This window comes from Sphaeramia orbicularis, chromosome 18, assembly GCF_902148855.1.
Source record: "Sphaeramia orbicularis chromosome 18, fSphaOr1.1, whole genome shotgun sequence".
In the NCBI taxonomy this organism is placed as follows: domain Eukaryota; kingdom Metazoa; phylum Chordata; class Actinopteri; order Kurtiformes; family Apogonidae; genus Sphaeramia; species Sphaeramia orbicularis.
In genome coordinates, this window is record NC_043974.1 from 22,997,270 (window position 1) to 23,018,907 (window position 21,638).

A 21,638-nucleotide genomic window follows, 5' to 3' on the forward strand; every position below is an offset into this window, starting at 1 on the left:
GATGATGATGAAATTCTTTATTCAGTCATCACATAATAACCAGTGTCAACAACAGCACTTCAAACATTACAAACATTACCAACAGGTTATGACTGAAAAGGCCCAGGCAGAAGCAAAATGCTTATATTAATGCCTGTCCCACATAACAAATTCAGCTACCCGGCATCCAATATAGGAAAAAGAAAAAAACAATGTATCCAAGCAAACAAATAAGCAAAACATAAAAAGGTGAAAATAAACCAGAGAAATAGAAAACTTAACCACCAAATTAATGGTAATTTAACGTAGACTCAAAAACAAATAATTTACCTATTACTTGTTAGATCTTAACAATTGTATCCTTCAAAAATTGCCTTACGTACCATTTTTTTAAACATCAACAATGGGCTACACATTCTTAAATCCATGCTGGCCTCATTCCATAGTTTAACTCCAACAACAGATATACATCTTCTTTTTGTCTCTTTTTTAGCTTTTTGTACAACAAATTTACAAACATCGTACAAATCATATTTAGACTCATGTGTTGAGAAGACCCTTTGTACACAGACAGGGAGTAACTTTAATTTGGCTTTATACATTATTTGCATTATTTTATAGTCAACCAAATCATTAAGTTTCATAATATGCGATTTCATAAACAATTCATTAGTATGTTCATAGTAACCGGCCTTATTGATAATACGTATTGCTCGTTTTTGTAGGAGGACTAGAGTATTTACAGCTGTTTTATATGTCAAGCCCCACACTCCCACACAATATGACATATAAGAAAGTATAAGTGAACAATAAATTATATGTAGTGCCTTGTGGTTGAGTATATTTCTGGACTTATACAAGATTGCCATTGATTTTGCAATCTTTCCTTTTATATATCTAATATGTGGTTTCCATGTTAATTTGTGATCAATAACAACCCTAAAAATTTTGTATCAAACACTCTTTCAATTTCAGCATGGCATATTTTTAATGTAATATCCCCATCAATTTCTTTTCGATTCTCAAAAACCATAAATTTAGTTTTTTTAATGTTAAGTGACACTCTATTGACATCAAACCAAGTTTTAAGAATTTCTAAATCCCTTTCAACCGTGGACAAAAGTTCCTTTAGATTTTTCCCAGAACGGTACATATTTGTATCATCCGCAAAAATAATAAATTTTAATGATTCAGTGACGTTACAAATATCATTAATATAGAGCAGAAAAAGTTTTGGACCAATCACCAATCCTTGGGGTATGCCACAGGTGACCTTCTTGTATTGTGACATAGTGTTGTTAATTTGAACATATTGCTGTCTATTTTCCAAGTAACTTTTCAGCCAGGAATAAGCCACACCTCTTATCCCATACTTCCCCAGTTTTCTCAATAATATGCTGTGATCTATTGTATCAAATGCCTTCTGTAAATCAACAGATATACCAACTGAATATTCCTCATTTTCATTTGCCTTTGCTATTTCTTCTACCATCTCCATTACTGCATAGTCAGTAGTTCTATTCTCCCTGAAGCCATATTGATGTTCACTCAATATTTTATATTTTTCAGTAAAAAGATCCAGTTGTTTAGCAAATAATTTCTCTAATATTTTTGAGAACTGGGGAAGAAGGGACGCTGGTCTGTAGTTATCAATGCAATGCTTATCTCCATGTTTGAATATTGGTATAACCTTTGCTGTTTTCATGTTATTTGGAAAAACACCTTTTTGGAAGGACAGATTACATATATAGGTCAGAGGGTTTACAATTTGGCCAATGACTTCTTTAACAATTCCCATGTCAGTTGAATGCATATCTGTTGATGGTTTGTTTTTGAATTTTCTTACTATCTCAATTACATCAGTTTCATCAATTCCCTGAAGGAACATAGTATTGCTGTTACTTTTAATGAGATTATCAATTACATTTTGTTTATCCTCAGGCACAGTAATTTTACTGGCCAAATTACAACCAACCCCTACAAAGTAATTGTTGAACTCTTCAGCAATGCTTTTTAAAGTGTCTACTGTATCACCTGAGCCATTTAAGAAATAACTGGGGTATTCTGATTTGTTGTGTGTATTTCGAATGATATGATTAATTACTTTCCAAGTCATTTTAATGTTGTTTTTACTGTCCTCTTGCATTTTGTTGTAATATTCCATCTTCTGATTTCTTATAATGGAAGTCAGTGTATTCTTATACAGCTTATACTTTTTCTCATTTTCACTGATTCTTAGATGTAAAAATTTCTTATATAGAGAGTTTTTCTTTTTACTCGCCTTTTATAGGCTCTTAGTCATCCAAGGTTTTCCTTTGTATTTTCCCTTCACCCAACACTTTCTAATAGGACAATGTTTGTTGTATAACTCTGTAAATATAGACAAAAATGCATCATAGGCCTGAGTAGGATCCTCAACATACACCTCATTCCAGTTGCAGTATGTTAAATCCATCTTTAAAGCCTCAATTCTTTCTCGAGTCCTTATTCTTACCAATTCATAAGTAGACTCACTCACACCAACAGAAGATTTAACCTTTAAACTATGCAGTATAACAAATATGGGAAAATGGTCACTAATATCACTTAAGAATATACCACTTGTTGCTGGGCCATGCACATTAGTGTAAATATTATGAATGAGTGTGGCACTTTCTTTGGTTATCCGAGAAGGTTTGTTAATAAGTGGCCTAGAATCAAAACTAAACATTATATTACAAAAATCATTTGTTGGTGAATGTTCATTCCATTTCAAAAGGGCCGATATTAAAGTCTCCACAAACAAAAAATGATTTTTTATCACAAAATCTTCCAAAGATATCAACTAAAGTATTCATAAACTGATCCATACAAGAACCAGGCATTCTATATATGCAACTCAAGAAAATACTCTTAAATCTGGGAGTCTGTATTTCAATTGTCAAACTTTCCATTACTTCATCAACAATTGCGGTATCAATTACCTTACACTGAAAATCCTTTTGTACAAAAAAAGCAACTCCACCACAGGTTTTATTTATCCGGTTAGCATAGAAAATATCATACCCTTCTAACACAAAATCAGCACCCTTTTCCTTTGTTATCCAAGTCTCACTTATTGCAATTACTTGAAATTTATGTTTAAGGGATTCCAAATACTCTTTAATTTCTTTTTTTTTTTTGTTGTTGTTTTTGTTTTTATTGGACAAGAAACAAGATATCTCTGCATCAACATTCATACATATGATATCCATTAGAGTCCTTTTGTTTTTCTTATTTTATACATTCAACAGTGTCAAAAAAAAAAAAGACAATCACCGTTTTCAATACCTCTGGGTTCTTTAAACATTACACTTTTATGCAAAAGTAAAACATTGGCAAAGAGTAAATACAGGGAGATTGTAAACAAGGAATTCTTAGAGGAGTGATACAAATTCTGGGCGGCTAGAGGATACAAATTTAATCCATTTGTCCCAAATATGGTAAAATTTATCCCTCTGGATTCTGATAGAGAAAGTCAATTTTTCCATTTTGAAAATTTGCAAGACGATCTCGTACCAGTCTTCTAATGTTGGTGGAGTTGGCTTTAGCCACTTTCTTGTAATCAATTTCTGGCTGGCTGCTAAAAGCGCCTGTAATAATTTTGTATCCTCCCACCGTTCCAGTACTGAGACATCACTGAGATATAAATTTACAAAGTTATAAGGAACATGAATCTTGAAGACTGATATTAAAGTCCCATGAATATCCCTCCAATACTTGTGCATCTTGGGGCAGTTCCAGAACACATGATAATGATTGGCCTCTTCTGATCCACATTGTCTCCAACACTCAGAAGTGCCATCTCTGTATTTACCCTGTTGGGGTGTCTTAAAAAATCTAACCACATTTTTCCAACAATGCTCTCTCCATTCTAACAAATTTGTAGAAGACCACTGAAACTGACAGATTTCTTCCCATGTCTCATCTGAAATTCTTAATCCCGCTTCCTTTTCCCATTTATTTTTTATATTGAGAGTATTATCATTTCTTGCCATCATTAGCACATTATATAGCTGAGAGATGGCCCTCTTTAGTGTGGAGCTATGAGCTTGTTTTAAGATTTTATACCAGTTAGACTCAGTTGGTGTTAAGTTTGTGATTTTACATTCTTTATTAAAATAATCACGCTTTTGGAGGAACCTGAAAAAGTCAGTCTGTCCTAACCCAAATTTGGTTTGTAGGACCTGAAAACTTTGTAATGTTTCCTTATGTGTAAAAGATAAGTATGTTGTAAGTCCCTACTTTTCCCCGGAGTGGAATCTTTTATCACTTCTATTAGGTAGGAAATCCATGTCATATGCACACCATCTGAAGGCTTTTAACATGTTATCAATTCCACATATTTTTGTTACTTTTTGCCATATTTTCAGAGTATGTTGTAGCCATGGATTTAGTCCTTTTAGCTGATCTACGAGCCTCAAATACTCTTTAATTTCTAAGAAATTTGCATACAGACTCCTGCTATTAAAATGTATTATTGAAAAACTCTCCAAATTAACATTATCAAAACGAATTCTCTGAGTAATATTCTGAATTTAAGTTATAATCATCATAGAGATTTCCCTCAGGATCCACACAGATGATGGACAGCAGAACACGCTGTGGAACCAGAAGAGATCGAGCAAAGACTCACAGCCTTAAATGAAGAAATCAGATCAAACTAGAAGCACTCGGAGAGCGCAGACCTCCGCCAAGGCTGATCAGTGCCCCCCCCCCCCCCCCCCCCCCCCCCCCCCCGTGGGCCCCCCCACCCCCGATCACCACCAAAATTTAATCATTTCTTCCTTATCCCATTTCCAACAAACCCTGAAAATTTCATCCAAATCTGTCCATAACTTTTTGAGTTATGTTGCACACTAACGGACAGACAAACAAACAAACAAACAAACAAACAAACAAACCCTGGCAAAAACATAACCTCCTTGGCAAAGGTAATGATGTGAAAACTGGTCACAAACAAACAAGGACATTTAAAGGCATGGCCATCTTTCTATCCACAATGTCTGCCAGGAGTATACCTTGCCAATCTGTCCAATGGAAGATCTGATGTTTAATCAGATCCATATGAACCCTTTTGTACTCACACTTGTGGATAAGGAGGCAGTGAGGGGCTACAGCTACAATGACACCACTGGAGGTGAAAACAGCAACAAGGTATTTAGTTTGCTCTGTTCTTTTTCCTTGTCCATTTTATAAGCTAACACTGGAGGGCGCCATTGTGACAGAGTTACTGCAGTGTGCCCACTCTGTGAAATCTGGATGTGTGAAGAAAAATACCAAACTGGGTGGCAGGAAAGAGACAGACACACACCATCTGGAAGAGGACGAAAACTGTACATTTTTAAGTGTAAGAATCAAACAGACAAAATGTTTGTAAATATTAAGTTTCTTGTTTGTTTTTCTTTTTTCTTTTTTGAGTGAATGAATGAAATGCTTATTTTGTGACAAAAAAGACAACAGGTGCAGTTTGCAAAAACATGACCTCCAGCTTGATGTTTCAGTTACATTGTTGAGTTCAAAATGTTCATGAAGTTAAGAAATTACTTTTTTCTTTACTTCGATCTGTTCTCACGTTGCCCATTTAAGATGGGCTTACTGTAGCATCACGATTCCTAACCAGGAAACAGTCACTGTAGCAGAATGTGATTGACATCGAAGCTCCCACATGACAAAGGGCACCTGATGCTGTAGTTTGCATTTGGTGCCTTCTAATGGATAGAACATCTACATCCTGAAGAGTAAAAGTGAAGTCAGTGGTTTCATTGCTTTTTATTTTTGAAGATGCATTAAGGAGAATGTGACATTTTGTTTTATTTTGTTGCAGCTTTTGGAAACTTACTTTTAGAATATGTCTTGGGATTTCACTATACTCGATGAATCCTTAAATGCATGATCTGTGTGACTTCAAAGTGTTTCTGGAAACATCAGAGCCTATATGAGCAGCATAAGATGCTTTCTTTTCATTTCACTAATTAACTAGTGAAGATGATGATGATGATAAAGTACAGATTACCAGTCAGGAGACACTAAAAGCAAGTGCAGGCAAAGAAATGTTAGCTCACTTCACATGTAGCAGTGTTTACATGTAGCCACTTAGTCATATGTGGGACAGACATGAGGGCTTTTTGATACCATAAGATGCCTCATATCTTTATAAAATACTGAGATCACACAGGTGGTCTGACCTTTCCCTCCTCACACTGTGTTGCATTGTACTTATGGAGGTTGTGTTGCCCTTAAAAGTAATGTGATGTAGCAGAGAAGATGCTCAGCTAGAAGATGGGGGAGTTAAGTGCATCTGAAAAGTCAAGTAAGCTTTCAGATTTTAGGCTGGGGATATGATGGAACTAACATAAAATACAACTTTGCCTTGTCTGTTTTAACCCAGTGAAGCCTCGTGGTTCATGAATCTGGGGCTAGATTTTGGATGATCCACATTTCAGTGCATCTGAAAAACAGCCTTTTAAGGAAAACAAGATGACTTTGCTTCATGCACATTTAGAAATGTTCTGTCTGTTTAATGGTGCGTTGAAGCACATAGAAAATGCCCTGCATTGGCAAACATACACTCAGACACCCATTCACATACACACGACATAAACTTTAAGCTCGGTGTTGTTGCAAAGTTGCACCTGTTGTCTTGTTTTTACATTCTTTGTTGAATTCAGAAACCCAAGACTTGAGATGAAGAAAAATGTTAAACAAATAAAGTTTTAAAAAAGATGATTATTAAAAAAAAAAAAAAAAGCCAAGTAAAACTAGATAAATAAATGAGGTGATGATATTTCTGTTTACTTTAGAAGTTATTATACACTGTATGCTGTGATTCTGATCTGGGAAACATTAAAGACATTCATAGCCAGTCTACTGTTTGTCCATTTATTGAATCAAAAACATTAGGTCAGTAAGACTATCTGATGCACCAGGTACAAAGTTACTAATAGTGCAGAAATACTGAATCCACCCAAATATCTCAATATAAAGGAAACAAAATATTTTAAAGCAGGAGTGTCAAACATGCGGCCCAGTGGCCAAATTCAGCCCGCCAAAGGGTCTAATCCGGCCCGTGGGATGAATTTATGAACTGCAAAAATCACACTTAAGATATTCACAAAACTTGTAGTTCTGATTCCACGTACAAATCAGTCAAATGTATCATAATAACCTACAAATACTTACAACTTATCTTTGTGAATGTAAACATTTTCATGTAATTTTCCTTTATTTACACAAAAACAAACTATCATTTCACAAAAAAATGTAAATATCTTGTAACAAATACGAATTCCAAACTTCCACATTTCAACAATAATATAACAGTTACCAAATGTTGTGTAACATTGTGTGTAATGCATATATATATATATATATATATATATATATATATATATATATATACACACACATACATATACATATATATGTATATATATATATATATATATATACATATATATATATATGTATGTGTGTGTGTGTGTGTGTGTGTGTGTATATATATATATATATATATATATATATACACACACACACACACATACATATACATATATATACATATATATGTATATATATATATATATATATATACATATATATATATGTATGTGTGTGTGTGTGTGTATATATATATATATATATATATATATATATATATATATATATATATATATATATATATATATATATATATACAGTACAGGCCAAAAGTTTGGACACACCTTCTCATTCTTTGCATTTTCTTTATTTTCATGACTATTTACATTGTAGATTCTCACTGAAGGCATCAAAACTATGAATGAACACATGTGGAATTATGTAATTAACAAAAAAGTGTGAAATAACTGAAAACATATCTTATATTCTAGTTTCTTCAAAGTAGCCACCCTTAGCTCTGATGACTGCTTTGCACACTCTTGGCATTCTCTTGATGAGCTTCCAGAGGTAGTCACCTGAAATGGTTTCCTAACAGTCTTGAAGAAGTTCCCAGAGATGCTTAGCACTTGTTGGCCCTTTTGCCTTCACTCTGCGGTCCAGCTCACCCCAAACCATCTCGATTGGGTTCAGGTCCGGTGACTGTGGAGACCAGGTCATCTGGCGCAGCACTCCATCACTCTCCTTCTTGGTCAAATATCCCTCACACAGCCTGGAGGTGTGTTTTGGGTCATTGTCCTGTTGAAACATAAATGATGGTCCAACTAAACGCAAACCGGATGGAATGGCATGTCACTTCAGGATGCTGTGGTAGCCATGCTGATTCAGGTTGCCTTCAATCTTGAATAAATCCCCAACAGCGTCACCAGCAAAGCACCCCCACACCATCACACCTCCCCCTCCATGCTTCACGGTGGGAACCAGGCATGTAGCATCCATCCGTTCACCTTTTCTGCGTCGCACAAAGACACAGCGGTTGGATCCAAAGATCTCAAATTTGGACTCATCAGACCAAAGCACAGATTTCCACTGGTCTAATGTCCATTCCTTGGGTTTTCTTGGCCCAAATAAATCTCTTCTGTTTGTTGCCTCTCCTGAGCAGTGGTTTCCTAGCAGCTATTTGACCATGAAGGCCTGATTCACGCAGTCTCCTCCTAACAGTTGTTGTAGAGATGTGTCTGCTGCTAGAGCTCTGTGTGGTATTCATCTGGTCTCTAATCTGAGCTGCTGTTAATTTGCGATTTCTGAGGCTGGTGACTCAGATGAACTTATCTTCAGCATCAGAGGTGACTCTTGGTCTTCCTTTCCTGGGGCGGTCCTCATGTGAGCCAGTTTCGTTGGAGCGCTTGATGGTTTTTGCGACTGCACTTGGGGACACATTCAAAGTTTTTGAAATTTTCTAGACTGACTGACCTTCATTTCTTAAAGTAATGATGGCCACTCGTTTGTCTTTACTTAGCTGATTGGTTCTCGCCATAATATGCATTCTAACAGTTGTCCAATAGGGCTGTCAGCTGTGCATCAACCTGACTTCTGCACAACACAACTGATGGTCCCAACCCCATCAATAAGGCAAGAAATTCCACTAAGTAACCCTGACAAGGCACAGCTATGAAGTGGAAACCATTTCAGGTGACTACCTCTTGATGCTCATCAAGAGAATGCCAAGGGTGTGCAAGGCAGTCATCAGAGCTAAGGGTGGCTACTTTGAAGAAACTAGAATATAAGAGATGTTTTCAGTTATTTCACACTTTTTTGTTAAGTACATAATTCCACATGTGTTCATTCATAGTTTTGATGCCTTCAGTGAGAATCTACAATGTAAATAGTCATGAAAATAAAGAAAATGCGAAGAATGAGAAGGTGTGTGTATTTGTTCACTGATTAGCCTAGCATTCCCTAAGATAAACACTTCTTCTCTCCATCTCATAGATTTGTCAGCCTGATTTTGGACAACTGTCTTTTTTTCTATGCCCAAATGAGATATGATCTTAAAAAAAAAAAAAAAGAAAAAAACACTGAAAAGCAATATCACAGTAACAGCGTTGTATCTGTTTATTCAAGTTTCTACCAAATGTAGTGCAAATGCTCTATTTTTTGTTGGTCAAATATCTGTCCTGAAGATATCTGTACTGTATCAGACCCAGACACAAATAACAGTACAAAGCTTCAGTTCTCTTCTTTTATTCTGTTGCTGATGTTTTCTTTTTTTCCATGTTCTCAAAAAGAACACACATTAACATAGAAACTCAAGACTTGTGATAGAATTTTACAGACATTCATAGGCATTTACCTGTAGTCTCTCATCATTTAATCAAGAAACATGCTTTACATATAATGTTACTTCAAAGAAACAAAAAGTGATGAATTTGCTTTAAAGACATGAAATAAATGAATCCTCAAACCAAAAGCAGATTACATGTTTGGAACTTGTGATCCTCACATTTACAATTTATAAATCACTTCCTCAACATGAATATGAAGTTAAAGCTCAATATTCATGAACTGTCCTAAATATCTGCTCGTCTTTCTGATGTACCTCTATCTGACATAGCAGTTTGCAGTCGATCACATTAGCAAGATATTTGTAAGGATCGACTAGTTCGATGTGTCTGACTGTTTATCATACCAGTAGTAGAAGTATTAGCATAATATGATTCTTCATCTTTCGAAAAAAAAAAAAAAAAAAAACTAAATAAAAATAGCCATGACAATCAGGCAGTGAAATAGCAAAGGAGTGTACCTCTGTGACCTCAAAGCACCAAAATCTCTCACTTGATGCTAAATGACACTTTAAGGCTTTGTTCTGCCTGCTTTTGGGTTATTTTTGTCCACTCTCTGGGGATATCAGCAGGATTTGCATTAAATGCATCAGCAAAGTTATTGTTGAACTTTGCCATGATGTGTTTCCAGTAGTCTGATGCCTGGAGGCTAATATCTGGAGCAATCTTCCAGTCAGGGTAAATTTCGGTGTAACGCTTGTGAGGATGCCATTTGCCATTTGTGGCAACACAAAAAAAAGATGAGTTACTGATCACAAGAGATGAGCATATGTTAGTGACAAGTTTTTTTGTGTCATACCACCTGTAAGCACCCAGAGCCTCTGGTCGATGTAGTGATGTCCAGTGTTCAGTGTGATGGCTTCCCCCTGCCTCACATGGGGCACTGCAAAATGGACATTGTTTGCCACATCCAATCACTTTGGTGAAAAGCTCATTCTGGGGCTTCACATGAAGACGGTTTAGTTTCATTTGGATCGTTGTTCTTGTAAACTTTTGTCTAAGATCTTCTGCCATTTCTTTCACACATTCCGAGAGCCGGTGAGCGAAGTCTTCCTGGTTAGCATTGTTTAAGATCATGAAAGCACTAAGTGCATCCTGGGAAATTGCTAGTTTATTTCCAAGTTCCTTGCAGATATTGTCAACAAATATTTTGAGGATGCATCCCTTCCTTGTTTTGGCCTTCTTGACAGCATCATTTATGCTGTTGATACATGACTGAACATGTCGATTCTCAAACTCAAAGGTTGAGGAGTAGCTTGAGAAGTGTTCCTCTATTCGGTCCAGAATCCATGTCTTCACATAGGCTTCATATTTGCAGATGTATCTCAAATAACTTTCAAAGTTACCCTTTGAGAGCAAGTCCAGTAAAATGGAGTACTGGAAAAACATCCTTGTGCTGAACTGCTGGGTTGTCAGCATTTCACCAATGATATCAGGACCCAAGGAGCGGTTGACAAAGTCTTCAACTGCAGGTCTCAAGCATTGGTTTGTGAATTCTTCTGCCTTTTTTTGGCACTGGTCTCGTTCATTGAACACATCTTTGAAATCAGCACAAAACTTGGTCTTGTTTTGACTCAGACATTTGTAAGGATCATTTACACGTAGGAAATCTTCATGCATTTTCTGAAACTGTCTGGCTGCTTTTCCACAGATGTGCTGCTTCAGAGAAACTTCAAAGTCTATGTCTGTTTTAAGATCCTGATTGATGCGCAGCATATTATCAATCGTGTGTAGGATCTCTTGGATGTAAGTATCATGGTAATTGTTTTTTCTTTCCATTTTGCCAGTCACCAACTGTTGGCAAGCAGCTATGATATCATCAGCCATTTTCTGTACAGCCTTTTCATGACTTTGGGTGTTGAGAACTTTACTCACATTGTGTTTGAGTTTCTCAATCCATCCTTCAGCTGTATATTTAAAAGGAACCTTTCCACATTCTTCCAACTGTTTTTGACTTAACTCACGTGCATGACCTCCCTTGTGCTTCAGATTTTCTCTCAGATGGTAAGATACACTGGTGAAGATATTTGAAAGCTTTTGTTCAGAAAAGCGCAGTTCCTTCACTGTTTTATTCCACATTTCTTCAAATTCTCTGTCTAGCTCTTGGTCTGTCATTGTGACCTTTTTCTTCCGGCACTCTTCAATCAACTCACAAACTCTGTTTTCAATTTCTTTGGTATGCTTCTTTTTGATTCTATCAACCTCTTGCATACCTTGTTTAATGTCTGCTGCCGCTGTGAGCTGATTAGTGACTGAACTCTCTATTTCTCTCCGGAGGCTTTTTGCACTGTTTGCAAAGTCCTCTTTGTATCCTTCAACCAGATAGACATGACCCTCTTTCTGTTTGAAGTACTTTGTCAGGTTATCAAGAAGGGTTTTCTCCCATTTAGACAACTCAATGGAAGCCTCAGTTTTCAAATGATTGAGAAGTTCTCCAATGTTTTGGATTGGGACAGCAACTGTGCCAAAATTGGAAATTGTTGTCTCTGCATTTGTAACCCATGCATACATGTCTTTTTTAAAATTCCATTCCCACTTATTAAACTCTGTGCACAGTTTCATGTACGCATCAGCCACCAGGCTGTTTCTGAAGCTGAAGATGAAGTTTTCATGCTTCACTGCATTCCACAAGCTTTCTGTCCATTCCTTAAACTCTGAGATATCATTGGCAGAGGATTCACATTTTCCCAAAATATGAATTATTTTTTTCTTGAGCTTATATACCTCCTCACTGTACCCAGCATTGACAGGTGCCATTGGTGGGTTTCCATTCCACAGTCCAGGAATGTACCAGTTTCCAGTGTTTGGACAATATTCCATCACATCAGTGAAGCCCTTGTTCTCCTCTTTCCTCTCCATTTTAGCTGCTGCCTGAGTCATCTCGTTTAACTGCTGCAAGAGCAGCTTCCGGTCTCGCATGTTCTTCTCATGTGCTGAAACATCTGACACATTCTGGTGAACAAACTGGCATTTAGGCTTTTTGCCTACTTCTTTCATCCTGAGGAAAGCATGCACAACTATTTGTAGGATGTCTTTCATTTCTGTAGAATTCTCCATAGCAATGTTGATGATGGTGATATCACTCAATCCAACAACAAGTGTCGCAAGCTCATTGTCATGCTCATAGCTATCATCCAGTTGTGCAAGCTCTGGAGACTTTAAGCCCTCAGTGTCAATGTTATGTTCTGACGACTCCCGGTGTCCTTTGTAAATATGTTTCACCCTTCGGGTTGTAACAGTCAATGATCACCAAAAAGTCGCAGTTAAGGATTTTTTTGACATCTTCACTGATTCTGATGAGCAACATAAATGCACCTCTGGTGCATCGACCACTGCTCACAGCAAACTGGACTCCAAACATTGTGTTGAGAAGAGTGGACTTTCCTGTGCTCTGCACTCCCAGAACTGTGACTACTAAGATCTTGTTCTTGGGGTGCACCAGCTGATGGAGCTGAGAGAGAACATCACTCACCCATCTGAGAGGTATGTTTGAAGAATCTCCATCTACAAGCTCTAAAGGAAACCCATCAAGCAACAATTCTGCACAGAGTTTGGGCAGTTGCTGTAGTTGAATTTGTGATGGGTGTTTTTCTGGAAGAGACACTGAAGCTTCATAGAGCTGACCCATTTCACGGAAAAAGTGTTCAGTCCCTAGAGAGCTGCTAGAAAGTTGCCTATCGATGTCTTTAATCTCCTTTTTGGTCTCAGAATTTTCACATTTCTTTTTGTACTGTTCCCTTAGGTCAGATAGTTTTTCACGAGACAGGTTATCCAGGTTTATTCGCAGCCATTTCAGGAAATAACGCCTCTCTTTCTCTTTCTCACTTGATATTGCGCTTACGAAACATGACATAGCATCTGATATGTCATAAGAGTTCTGTTTTTTTCTGAGTTGTCTCTTCTTTTTTTTAAGACTAGCTTTGTAGTCTTCTAGGTTTTCAGACCCAACTTCTCGAAGCCTGTATTCTTCCTTCTCTAGATGTGTCAACTCCTTCCATATTTGGCCTTGCAGAGGAAGCTTTTCTTCTTTGTACTTAAATGTGTCTTGAATTTTTTCAGTGATCGCATCTGCATTTTTTTTGCCCAACTGACACTCTGGACAGTCTTCATCAACCAATATTCCCAATTCATGTGCCACATCGGCCGTCTGCTCAATTGCCATCTTTACACTTGTGTTCTCAATTACATTGTTGACAGTTTCACGCAAGCCCTTGATAAACTCTGCATCATTTTTCTGTTTAGTTTTGATAATGACATTTTTGTTTGTTAAGCCCATCTTGGTTGCTATCTTTTTTAAAGCATCTAAACTGAAGTCCTTGCTTTGATGGCTGCCCACTAAGAAGATCTTTTCACTGTGCTGTGTATTGGTCAGTAGCCTGCAATCCAAATCCAAATTGTCAAAGAAGACGAAGACCGCAGCAGATGTCTGACACAAAAAGGAATATTCTGTTTCAAATGAAACAATGTCCCCACGAAGGTTTGCTACTGCCACTGGCTCATTGAACACATCAATGTTTTTGTTTCCACAAGGAAGGTACCAAGTAATTTCAGCCATTCCATTGGAAATTCTCCTTGAACTGTCTCCACACTCCATTTCACGGTGAACAAATGTGTCATGGTACTGCTGAGAATTGCTCAGAACCTTATTTAGCATCTCTGATTTGGACAAGGAGCATTCACCCAATCTCACAAACGATATCATTGGGATTTTAGACAGAACAATTTGTTCTTCAATAAAGCCCTTAGATTCAGAAAGTGACTGAGGTCTGTACTTTTTGACAATGTCTCTCATTGCCCAAAGCATGAGTGTGGACTGTTTTGTGTCACAGTTTGGAAGCAGAAGAGGCACAGAAAACTGACACATTGACATTTTGAGTGCCATTTCCTGCTGTACAAAACCATCTGAACACAGAAAGAGAGCAGTGACAATGTCAAGTGGGTTCAGTGTGTCATCAATGGTTAGCCCATCAAGCAAATGATCAAGATTTAACCCTATATCCTCTGATGCAGCATCACAGTTTGAGTCACCTACTGATGTACATTTTACATTCCTAGCTGTCACATTAACCATCATCAGTTTCTTCAGAAAATACCAGGCAAGATCTGATTTACACTTGGGTGGTTCATCAGTGATGGCCTTCTCGTCAATCTGAAGGACTTTGCTGAGGGATAGCTTCTCTTTGTAGTGCTGCTCCAAACCCAGGTCCCTCAAAAGGCTCTCCAGTTTTGCCACTGTGGATATAAAGATTACATGTTTTAATATTCTAAAACATGGATTCAAGGTTGAGGAGGAGCATAAATTATAAATGAGCAATAACATTAAAAAATTTGCACAACCTATGCATCCACACCCAAACCAATGTGCTTTGATAACTCTGTACACTATACTTTGCACACTAACACTTGAAATTTGTTGTCAGTGTTGGAGTCTGCATTGTGCTGGTAACCAGCCTGCTGACAATCGCTAGCTGCATGTGACCTAACAGTAGCTAGTGTTGCACACTGTTGCAGCTGCACAGGAAAAGCAGTGGGGCACTCAGGAACTCAACAGTGAAAATTATGATTTATGCAGAAAATCCAACCTGAAGCCTCTACACAGAGATGGCAGCTGTTATGGATGTGGGCAAAGGAGGACCATCAGTAGCATAAAGTTGTGTTAGACAACATTTGGCTCAAAATGCAAAGCCAACAAACTTCACAAAGCACACAAGCATGCACAATCATCCTAAGTGCACCTTTAAAGCAGCATATGACTATTACTAATTTTTCTTCAAATTTGTAAAACCTGACTTATAGCTTCCTTATCACTAATCCATAAATTTTTCCATGCTGACGCACTTGAATCACTTCCTTCACGGTGAATAACTTTAAAGTGTACTCCATCACAAGCCGTCTGTTTACATACCAAACCGAAACCAAACAGTCACTCAGGCCTTTTGAGAATTCAACACAACCACAGCAGCAAAAAGCAATGAAGCCGCTTCCATGTTTGTTGCTGCTGCAGCCATACTGCGGCTGCATAGAATTCCGAAAAGGCCCGAGTGACTGTTTGGTTTCGGTTTGGTATGTAAACAAACAGACGGCTTGTGATGGAGTACACTTCAAAGTTGTTCACCATGAAGGAAGTGATTCAGGTGCATTAGCAAGAAAAGACTTATGGATTAGTGATAGGGAGGCTATAACTTGGGTTTCACTAATTTGAAGAAAAATTTGTGATTTAAGTCAAATGCTGCTTTAAGTAAATTTTGGCAGGAAATATATTAGGGCCTGTATTCCAAAACAGAATATTAACAGGTGTATACTTGAAAAATTAGATACTTTGGTCTTTAATGTAGCCATATGTCCCCAATAACTAAATCCAGTTAACTATATCTTGTATTGTATCAAACTCATGACCTAAAAGGGAAATCTATAATCTCAGGGTTCAAATGTACAGAATATGTCAAGAATTGCTATAGCTACAGAGGTAGAGGTAGTATCTCTGAATAGTCCCACTAGAATCCAGACAAAGGCAATGTCTCGTTCACAGTGTAAAATGTCAGATGCCATAGCAATCTGTCTCATTACCTTTGTACATTAGAGAATGTCAACCAAACAGATCTCTTAACAGTCAAAAGATGGTTGGAGCTGGACTGAGAAATAGGAAATTTTAAAGTAAACCACTGCAAGAAAATAATAATACTAATGACAACAATGATTGAACTCTTCACACATTTGCAGCCTGTATTGTTTTCATGAGTAATACTTTAAGTCTCACCTTTCCCACTTTCACCAGCCGGTTTATTGTCCATACTGAAGTCAGACTTTAGGTTTGACGTCATCTCCTCTCTTACCGCATGGTGAAGATCAGCAAGTGAATCGTTTTCACCGGTGTCCTTGAGGAATGGGAAAAATATGCATAGTAAGTGTCATAAAGTGGTGATCACGTTAGGCGATGTGACAGTATTGTCCTAATGTTATTTTTTATGTTCTGTATGTTTCTTACCTCCACTGTAAGTAGACTATCTGTTATCGGATGATTGGTCCAGATTATTGAAACAGCTTCATACTTAAAAAGAAAAATAGATAAGGCTTTATCCTCCATGTAGGCTATTGTAAAATTCATGTTAACTAAAAAAAAAACAAAACATGTATTCTGACTTCATTATGGCTCAAAAGGAAAAAGGAATATAATTTATACAATATTCAGGACACAGGGAGTAAGAAAACAACAGCTGTCAGTTTATGGAGTAAGTATGTCTGTGCTGCCGGCCCTAGGTTTTGGGTTTTTTTTTCTCTCTAAATTTTAGATTTTCTGAAATTCATTATAAAAAAAAAAAAAATTCCTCATTACCATGGGAAAAGACAGCTGAACAACAATCTTTTGGAAATTTATTTGGCATACAGAATATGTATGTCATCAGCATGTAGCCTTCTTTACTCACTACATTTTACTGATGTTGCAAAAGTTGTGTAATATTACTATGTAGAATCAAATACATTCATTATCATGGTATCATGCAATGTCACAACACCTGTCTCTCTCATTTTTTGGGATACATAACATTGTTGAAATTAGACCTGACCAACTGAAGCAAGCCCCTGAGTCTTAGAGTAACATAGTTCCTACCTGCTATTGTTTGTGGTGGGTCAGATATGAGTGCAGCAATATTTGAGCAATACACAGGCTATGGTACTAGCCTATGTGTTGCTGGGACCAGTTGTACAATACTGTTTTTACTATCCACAACCCTAGGAAACTTAATAACCTTATAACTTCAGCCAAGAAATCAGGGTTATATTAAATACACATTCATATTTAATGTATGTGTATTTGTACTTGTACTCATTTGACCCATGTGTATCCAACCAAAATTACAATGTAAGTGCTTGTATGATAGACACTAATCCTGAAATCATGTTTATTCTCTTTTTCTTGCTAAAACCCAGACACCCAAACAATAAGAATAATCCTAAACATTCAGCCATTGAAAGCAATAAATGATGGAAGTAGAAATGGTACAACTGTATGCCCATCTGTCTGAACTAGGACTGCAACTAACGAAAAGTTTAATAACCGAATAATCTGTAGGTTATTTTAATAACTAGTCAATTCATTGGACAAACACAAAAGACTCTATTCTCAAATATCTGTATGTGGCCCAAAGCAATATAGGCTGAAGACAAGTCACTAATGATTACATCCCCGCAATGGATTTGGATATAGTTAGCAAGCACTAGCCCGCTACCTACACTTGTTATGGTTAGACACTAGCAAGCTATAGTTGTCAAAAGGGATCGACCGATTATCTGCGCCGATATTTGGCATTTTGACACACATCTGCATTTTTTTTATTTTGGCTCTGATGCACCTGTGCCTCTCTCAGTCTGAGGAAGTGAAACTTAACACTCATTTACCTTTTCCCTTCTTCCTCAATCTTTGCAAACATACTGATGCAGGACAAGTTTAGATGAGTGATTTGAATCAAATGCGAAGGTGTGTGTGTGTGTGTGTGTGGGGGGGCGCAGTTCAGCAGGAGCAAGGGGGAGTTTGTCGGCCCTGAAAAAAACATATTGGTTGATCTCTAGTCTTCAACCAGCTCTGATGCGATTGCAGCACTAGTCTGAACTAATAATTTCCTCATCAGAATAGCCAGATATCTTTTTTGGTCTTTCCTCAAACATTTATATCAAATGATATTTTTAATTTGCCAAGTAAATTTAAGAATGACCACACGAAGGGTAGTAAATGAATGAATCACTTTATGCTTATCTTGCACAGGTTTAATATTTTATTACGCTCATATTGATTTAGGATTTATATTGACAACTAGGAAACAACAGAAAAAGTCTATCTCTCTCTTTCTCTCTGTCTGTCTGGCTGAGCAGTAAAGGCATCAAAGGTAGTATAAAACTGAACTCCGTCAGAGGCAATTCAAGGTTTTTACCTTTCTGGTTAATTTCAATTCATCTTCAGCAAACTCTTGCCCAAACTCCATCCATCCTTACCCAACCAACAACACCACCAAAGGCCACTGTGAGGTATTTATACCAATGCTCCCACAAGTAGCGGGAGATGTACCAACTGGAACAGGGGGGGCAATTTAAACACACAGGCCATAAAACTGTGGAAATACCAGATCAAAACCCCATATTTATCCTATACATAACTTTACACACACACATATATATATATATATATATATATATATATATATATATATATGTGTATATATATATATGTGTGTATATATATATATATATATATATATATATATATATATATATATATATATATATATATATATATATATATATATATACACACACACAATATCACTACACAACAATAAAATCCCATACCCTAATGCATACATGTATGTATAATGTATATAAACCAACACCCAACACCCCCGCTGAAACTCAGTTGTGTACGCACCACGGCTGGACAGGAATCCCCCATCATCATCATACCGACCCACAAGTTTATACTTTTTTAAATGACTTGATTTTTTTTTTTTTTTCTTTTCCTTAACTAAAATGTGTGTGTGTTTTCCTTCCCTCTTATGTCCACATCGGTCACACCCGCTGTCTCCTGACCCCATTGTCTCAAAAACAAACTGCAATAATTAACCCGAGCAGGACATGGTAATGGCGGCTCTTCGTTGCCCTCTCTGTCTCCCTGTTTCTCTAATATTAACTCTGTCTCTCTCTCTCTCTCTCTCTCTCTCTCTGATAAAGTTTGTAAACCACACCCTGATCCATTACACAATTGAAAAATAAACCTCACTTAAACCTTAAGCAGCAATAGCGAGATGCATTTCTTAGTTTTTCTGACAAAAAAAATGACCATAGGCTGATCATTAAAATTCACCTATATTGGTGTATTGTTCTGCCAATACTGCACACAGATGAGAGGATGAAATAACAGCAGCCTACCTTTGTAAAGAAGGCACAACTTCAGTCTTACATTCAAGACTTTTTAAACAGTGCAGCAGTCAGGAGCAGGGTTAGTCCCCTCTGTGTACTACTCCCTCTCGTTTTATAGTGGGGCTATACTTTCACTTTCATCTTTCATAAAACCATGTGGTTTCCCAAAAGATGTTGCTCAAAGTAGTGATGGGACTTTTGGCTCTTTGAAGGGAGCCGTTCAATCAGGAGCCGTTCACTGAAAAGAGCCGTTCAAAAGACTGGCTCTTTTATGTTTTTTGCATTATTTTGAAACTAAGCTACATGTGATGATTGACATTACATTTAAAAGGTGTTTAATTGGCGCGGTAGTAAATATTATCTTCCCATAAAAAAGAATAGTTTGTTAAAACGTGTGGGCTAAATACATGACATGAGAGGTGACATTAGGAAAATGCTGGAATTTGACAAAAAAAACATCACGATACATTATGTGGACTGGTCCGTATAGCCTAAAAATGAAGAAGAAAATAAAACATTTTCTTATGAAATAACATTTTATTCTCATCAAAACAAGAACAATAAATGTGTGTAAACATACGGAAAAAATTGCACAAAACACAACAGTGATTAATCACTGCAATTACAGTACTTAAATACCTAAAAAACTGTAGTGCAAGTAAAATACTTCAAGTAACATTGCAAAATACCTGATATCTCTAATGTAAATATCAAAATGATACCACATCAGGAGTTCTCTCATTTCTACACTGTATATAAAGATAAGGGATTGTAGAAAAATAAATAATATAAATAATCTTTTACATCTTTTGAACATTATAAAAAGCTGTATGTATGACATACATACCGGTTTCGACCAGTATTCCAGCTCCGCCTCCTCAAGTACGCTCACCTCACGCTTCAAACTTGTTTTTTGCTAACTTCTTGCCACGAGACATGCACAGTGCAGGAGCACTCTTTTTTTTCTGCTCGAACATTCTCCTTCTGCCCAATGCCTCCCCAGTGACGCTAAAATTGACAGGCAATCGGACACTCCCTCCATAAAAAAATAAAAATGAACGGCTCTTTACAAAGACTCGGTTCCCATTGTTCATTTCAAAGAGCCGTTCAAAAGATTCGATTCGCTCGTGAACGTCACATCACTAGCTCAAAGTCAAAGAGCTGCCACCATCACAGGTTTGGACATTGTTGCTTTGTCTTTCATTTTTCAGAGTGGGTTGATGTGGGTTTGAGAAACTGTTGATTTGAAAATGCCATAATGTTGTTTATGCCACATTTTTCACATTCTGCCATGAAATTACTGGATCAAATTATAAAACTAAACTTCATGGAACCAAGAATAAAACAGTTAATTTCTTATTTTTTGTGGGGGAAAAGGAGATGAACTTAGAGGTTAAAAAAAAAGAACACATTATGGCTGTGGAAAATGCAAAGAGAACACATTTGGTTTTTTTTTTATCAAGGTCTTTTTATTAAGATTTTGAAAAATATAAATACATTTACATTTACAATACAAACTCCCATCCCGAAACATTAAAAATTCCGGAGGAAAAACAAAAAAAAAGATACATCCACAAAGTTAGAGAGAAACATACAAACACTTACACAAACACATATTACATATTGTGACGGCCCCTGCTTAGGTGGCTGAGTCTGGGTATGTGCTTGGCTGGGACGTCATTCTGTGTTGTCTTCCGAGGTGATCAGCTGATGCATCACAGTGATTGAGAGCACCTGGGCCCGGTGTTCCTGATGACCATAAAGTGCCAGATCCGGCATGGCGTGTGCTGCTCTCCCTTTCTCTCTCTCCCCTCTACCGGCACCTTTTGTTTGCTTTACCTTTTGTTTCCTTCAGCCACACACCCATACACTTATACAATCCACACATCCACATGCACGCTACTGATATTACTGACTTACACACCTCATATTTATTTGTATATTTTGATTATCTTGCTTTATACTTTAATAAATATTTTGGATTACTTTAGCACTGTGTATTTCTCCCATCTT

General features: G+C 37.0%; 1 protein-coding gene across 1 annotated transcript; it reads right to left on the reverse strand.

Moving 5' to 3' along the window:
- Positions 1-9,376: 9,376 nt before the first annotated feature.
- On the reverse strand, positions 9,377-19,727 carry LOC115438969 (up-regulator of cell proliferation-like). Its single transcript, XM_030162863.1, has 5 exons — positions 19,635-19,727; positions 16,702-16,764; positions 16,474-16,591; positions 12,961-14,948; positions 9,377-12,893 (listed from the first exon to the last, which is right to left on the reverse strand). The coding sequence occupies exons 3-5, from the start codon at positions 16,535-16,537 to the stop codon at positions 10,206-10,208; spliced, it is 4,740 nt and encodes a 1,579-aa protein (XP_030018723.1). The 5' UTR covers positions 16,538-16,591; positions 16,702-16,764; positions 19,635-19,727; the 3' UTR covers positions 9,377-10,205.
- Between the last annotated feature and the right edge of the window lie 1,911 nt (positions 19,728-21,638).

Excerpts from the sequence above, each read along its gene's own strand:
- LOC115438969 (XM_030162863.1), bottom strand. The coding sequence starts at position 16,537 with ATGACGTCAAACCTAAAGTCTGACTTCAGTATGGACAATAAACCGGCT. Across the intron at positions 14,949-16,473 it reads GGCTGGTGAAAGTGGGAAAG|TGGCAAAACTGGAGAGCCTT; the intron begins GTGAGACTTAAA and ends TTATATCCACAG. Across the intron at positions 12,894-12,960 it reads ACTGCGACTTTTTGGTGATC|ATTGACACTGAGGGCTTAAA; the intron begins ATTGACTGTTAC and ends TCAGAACATAAC.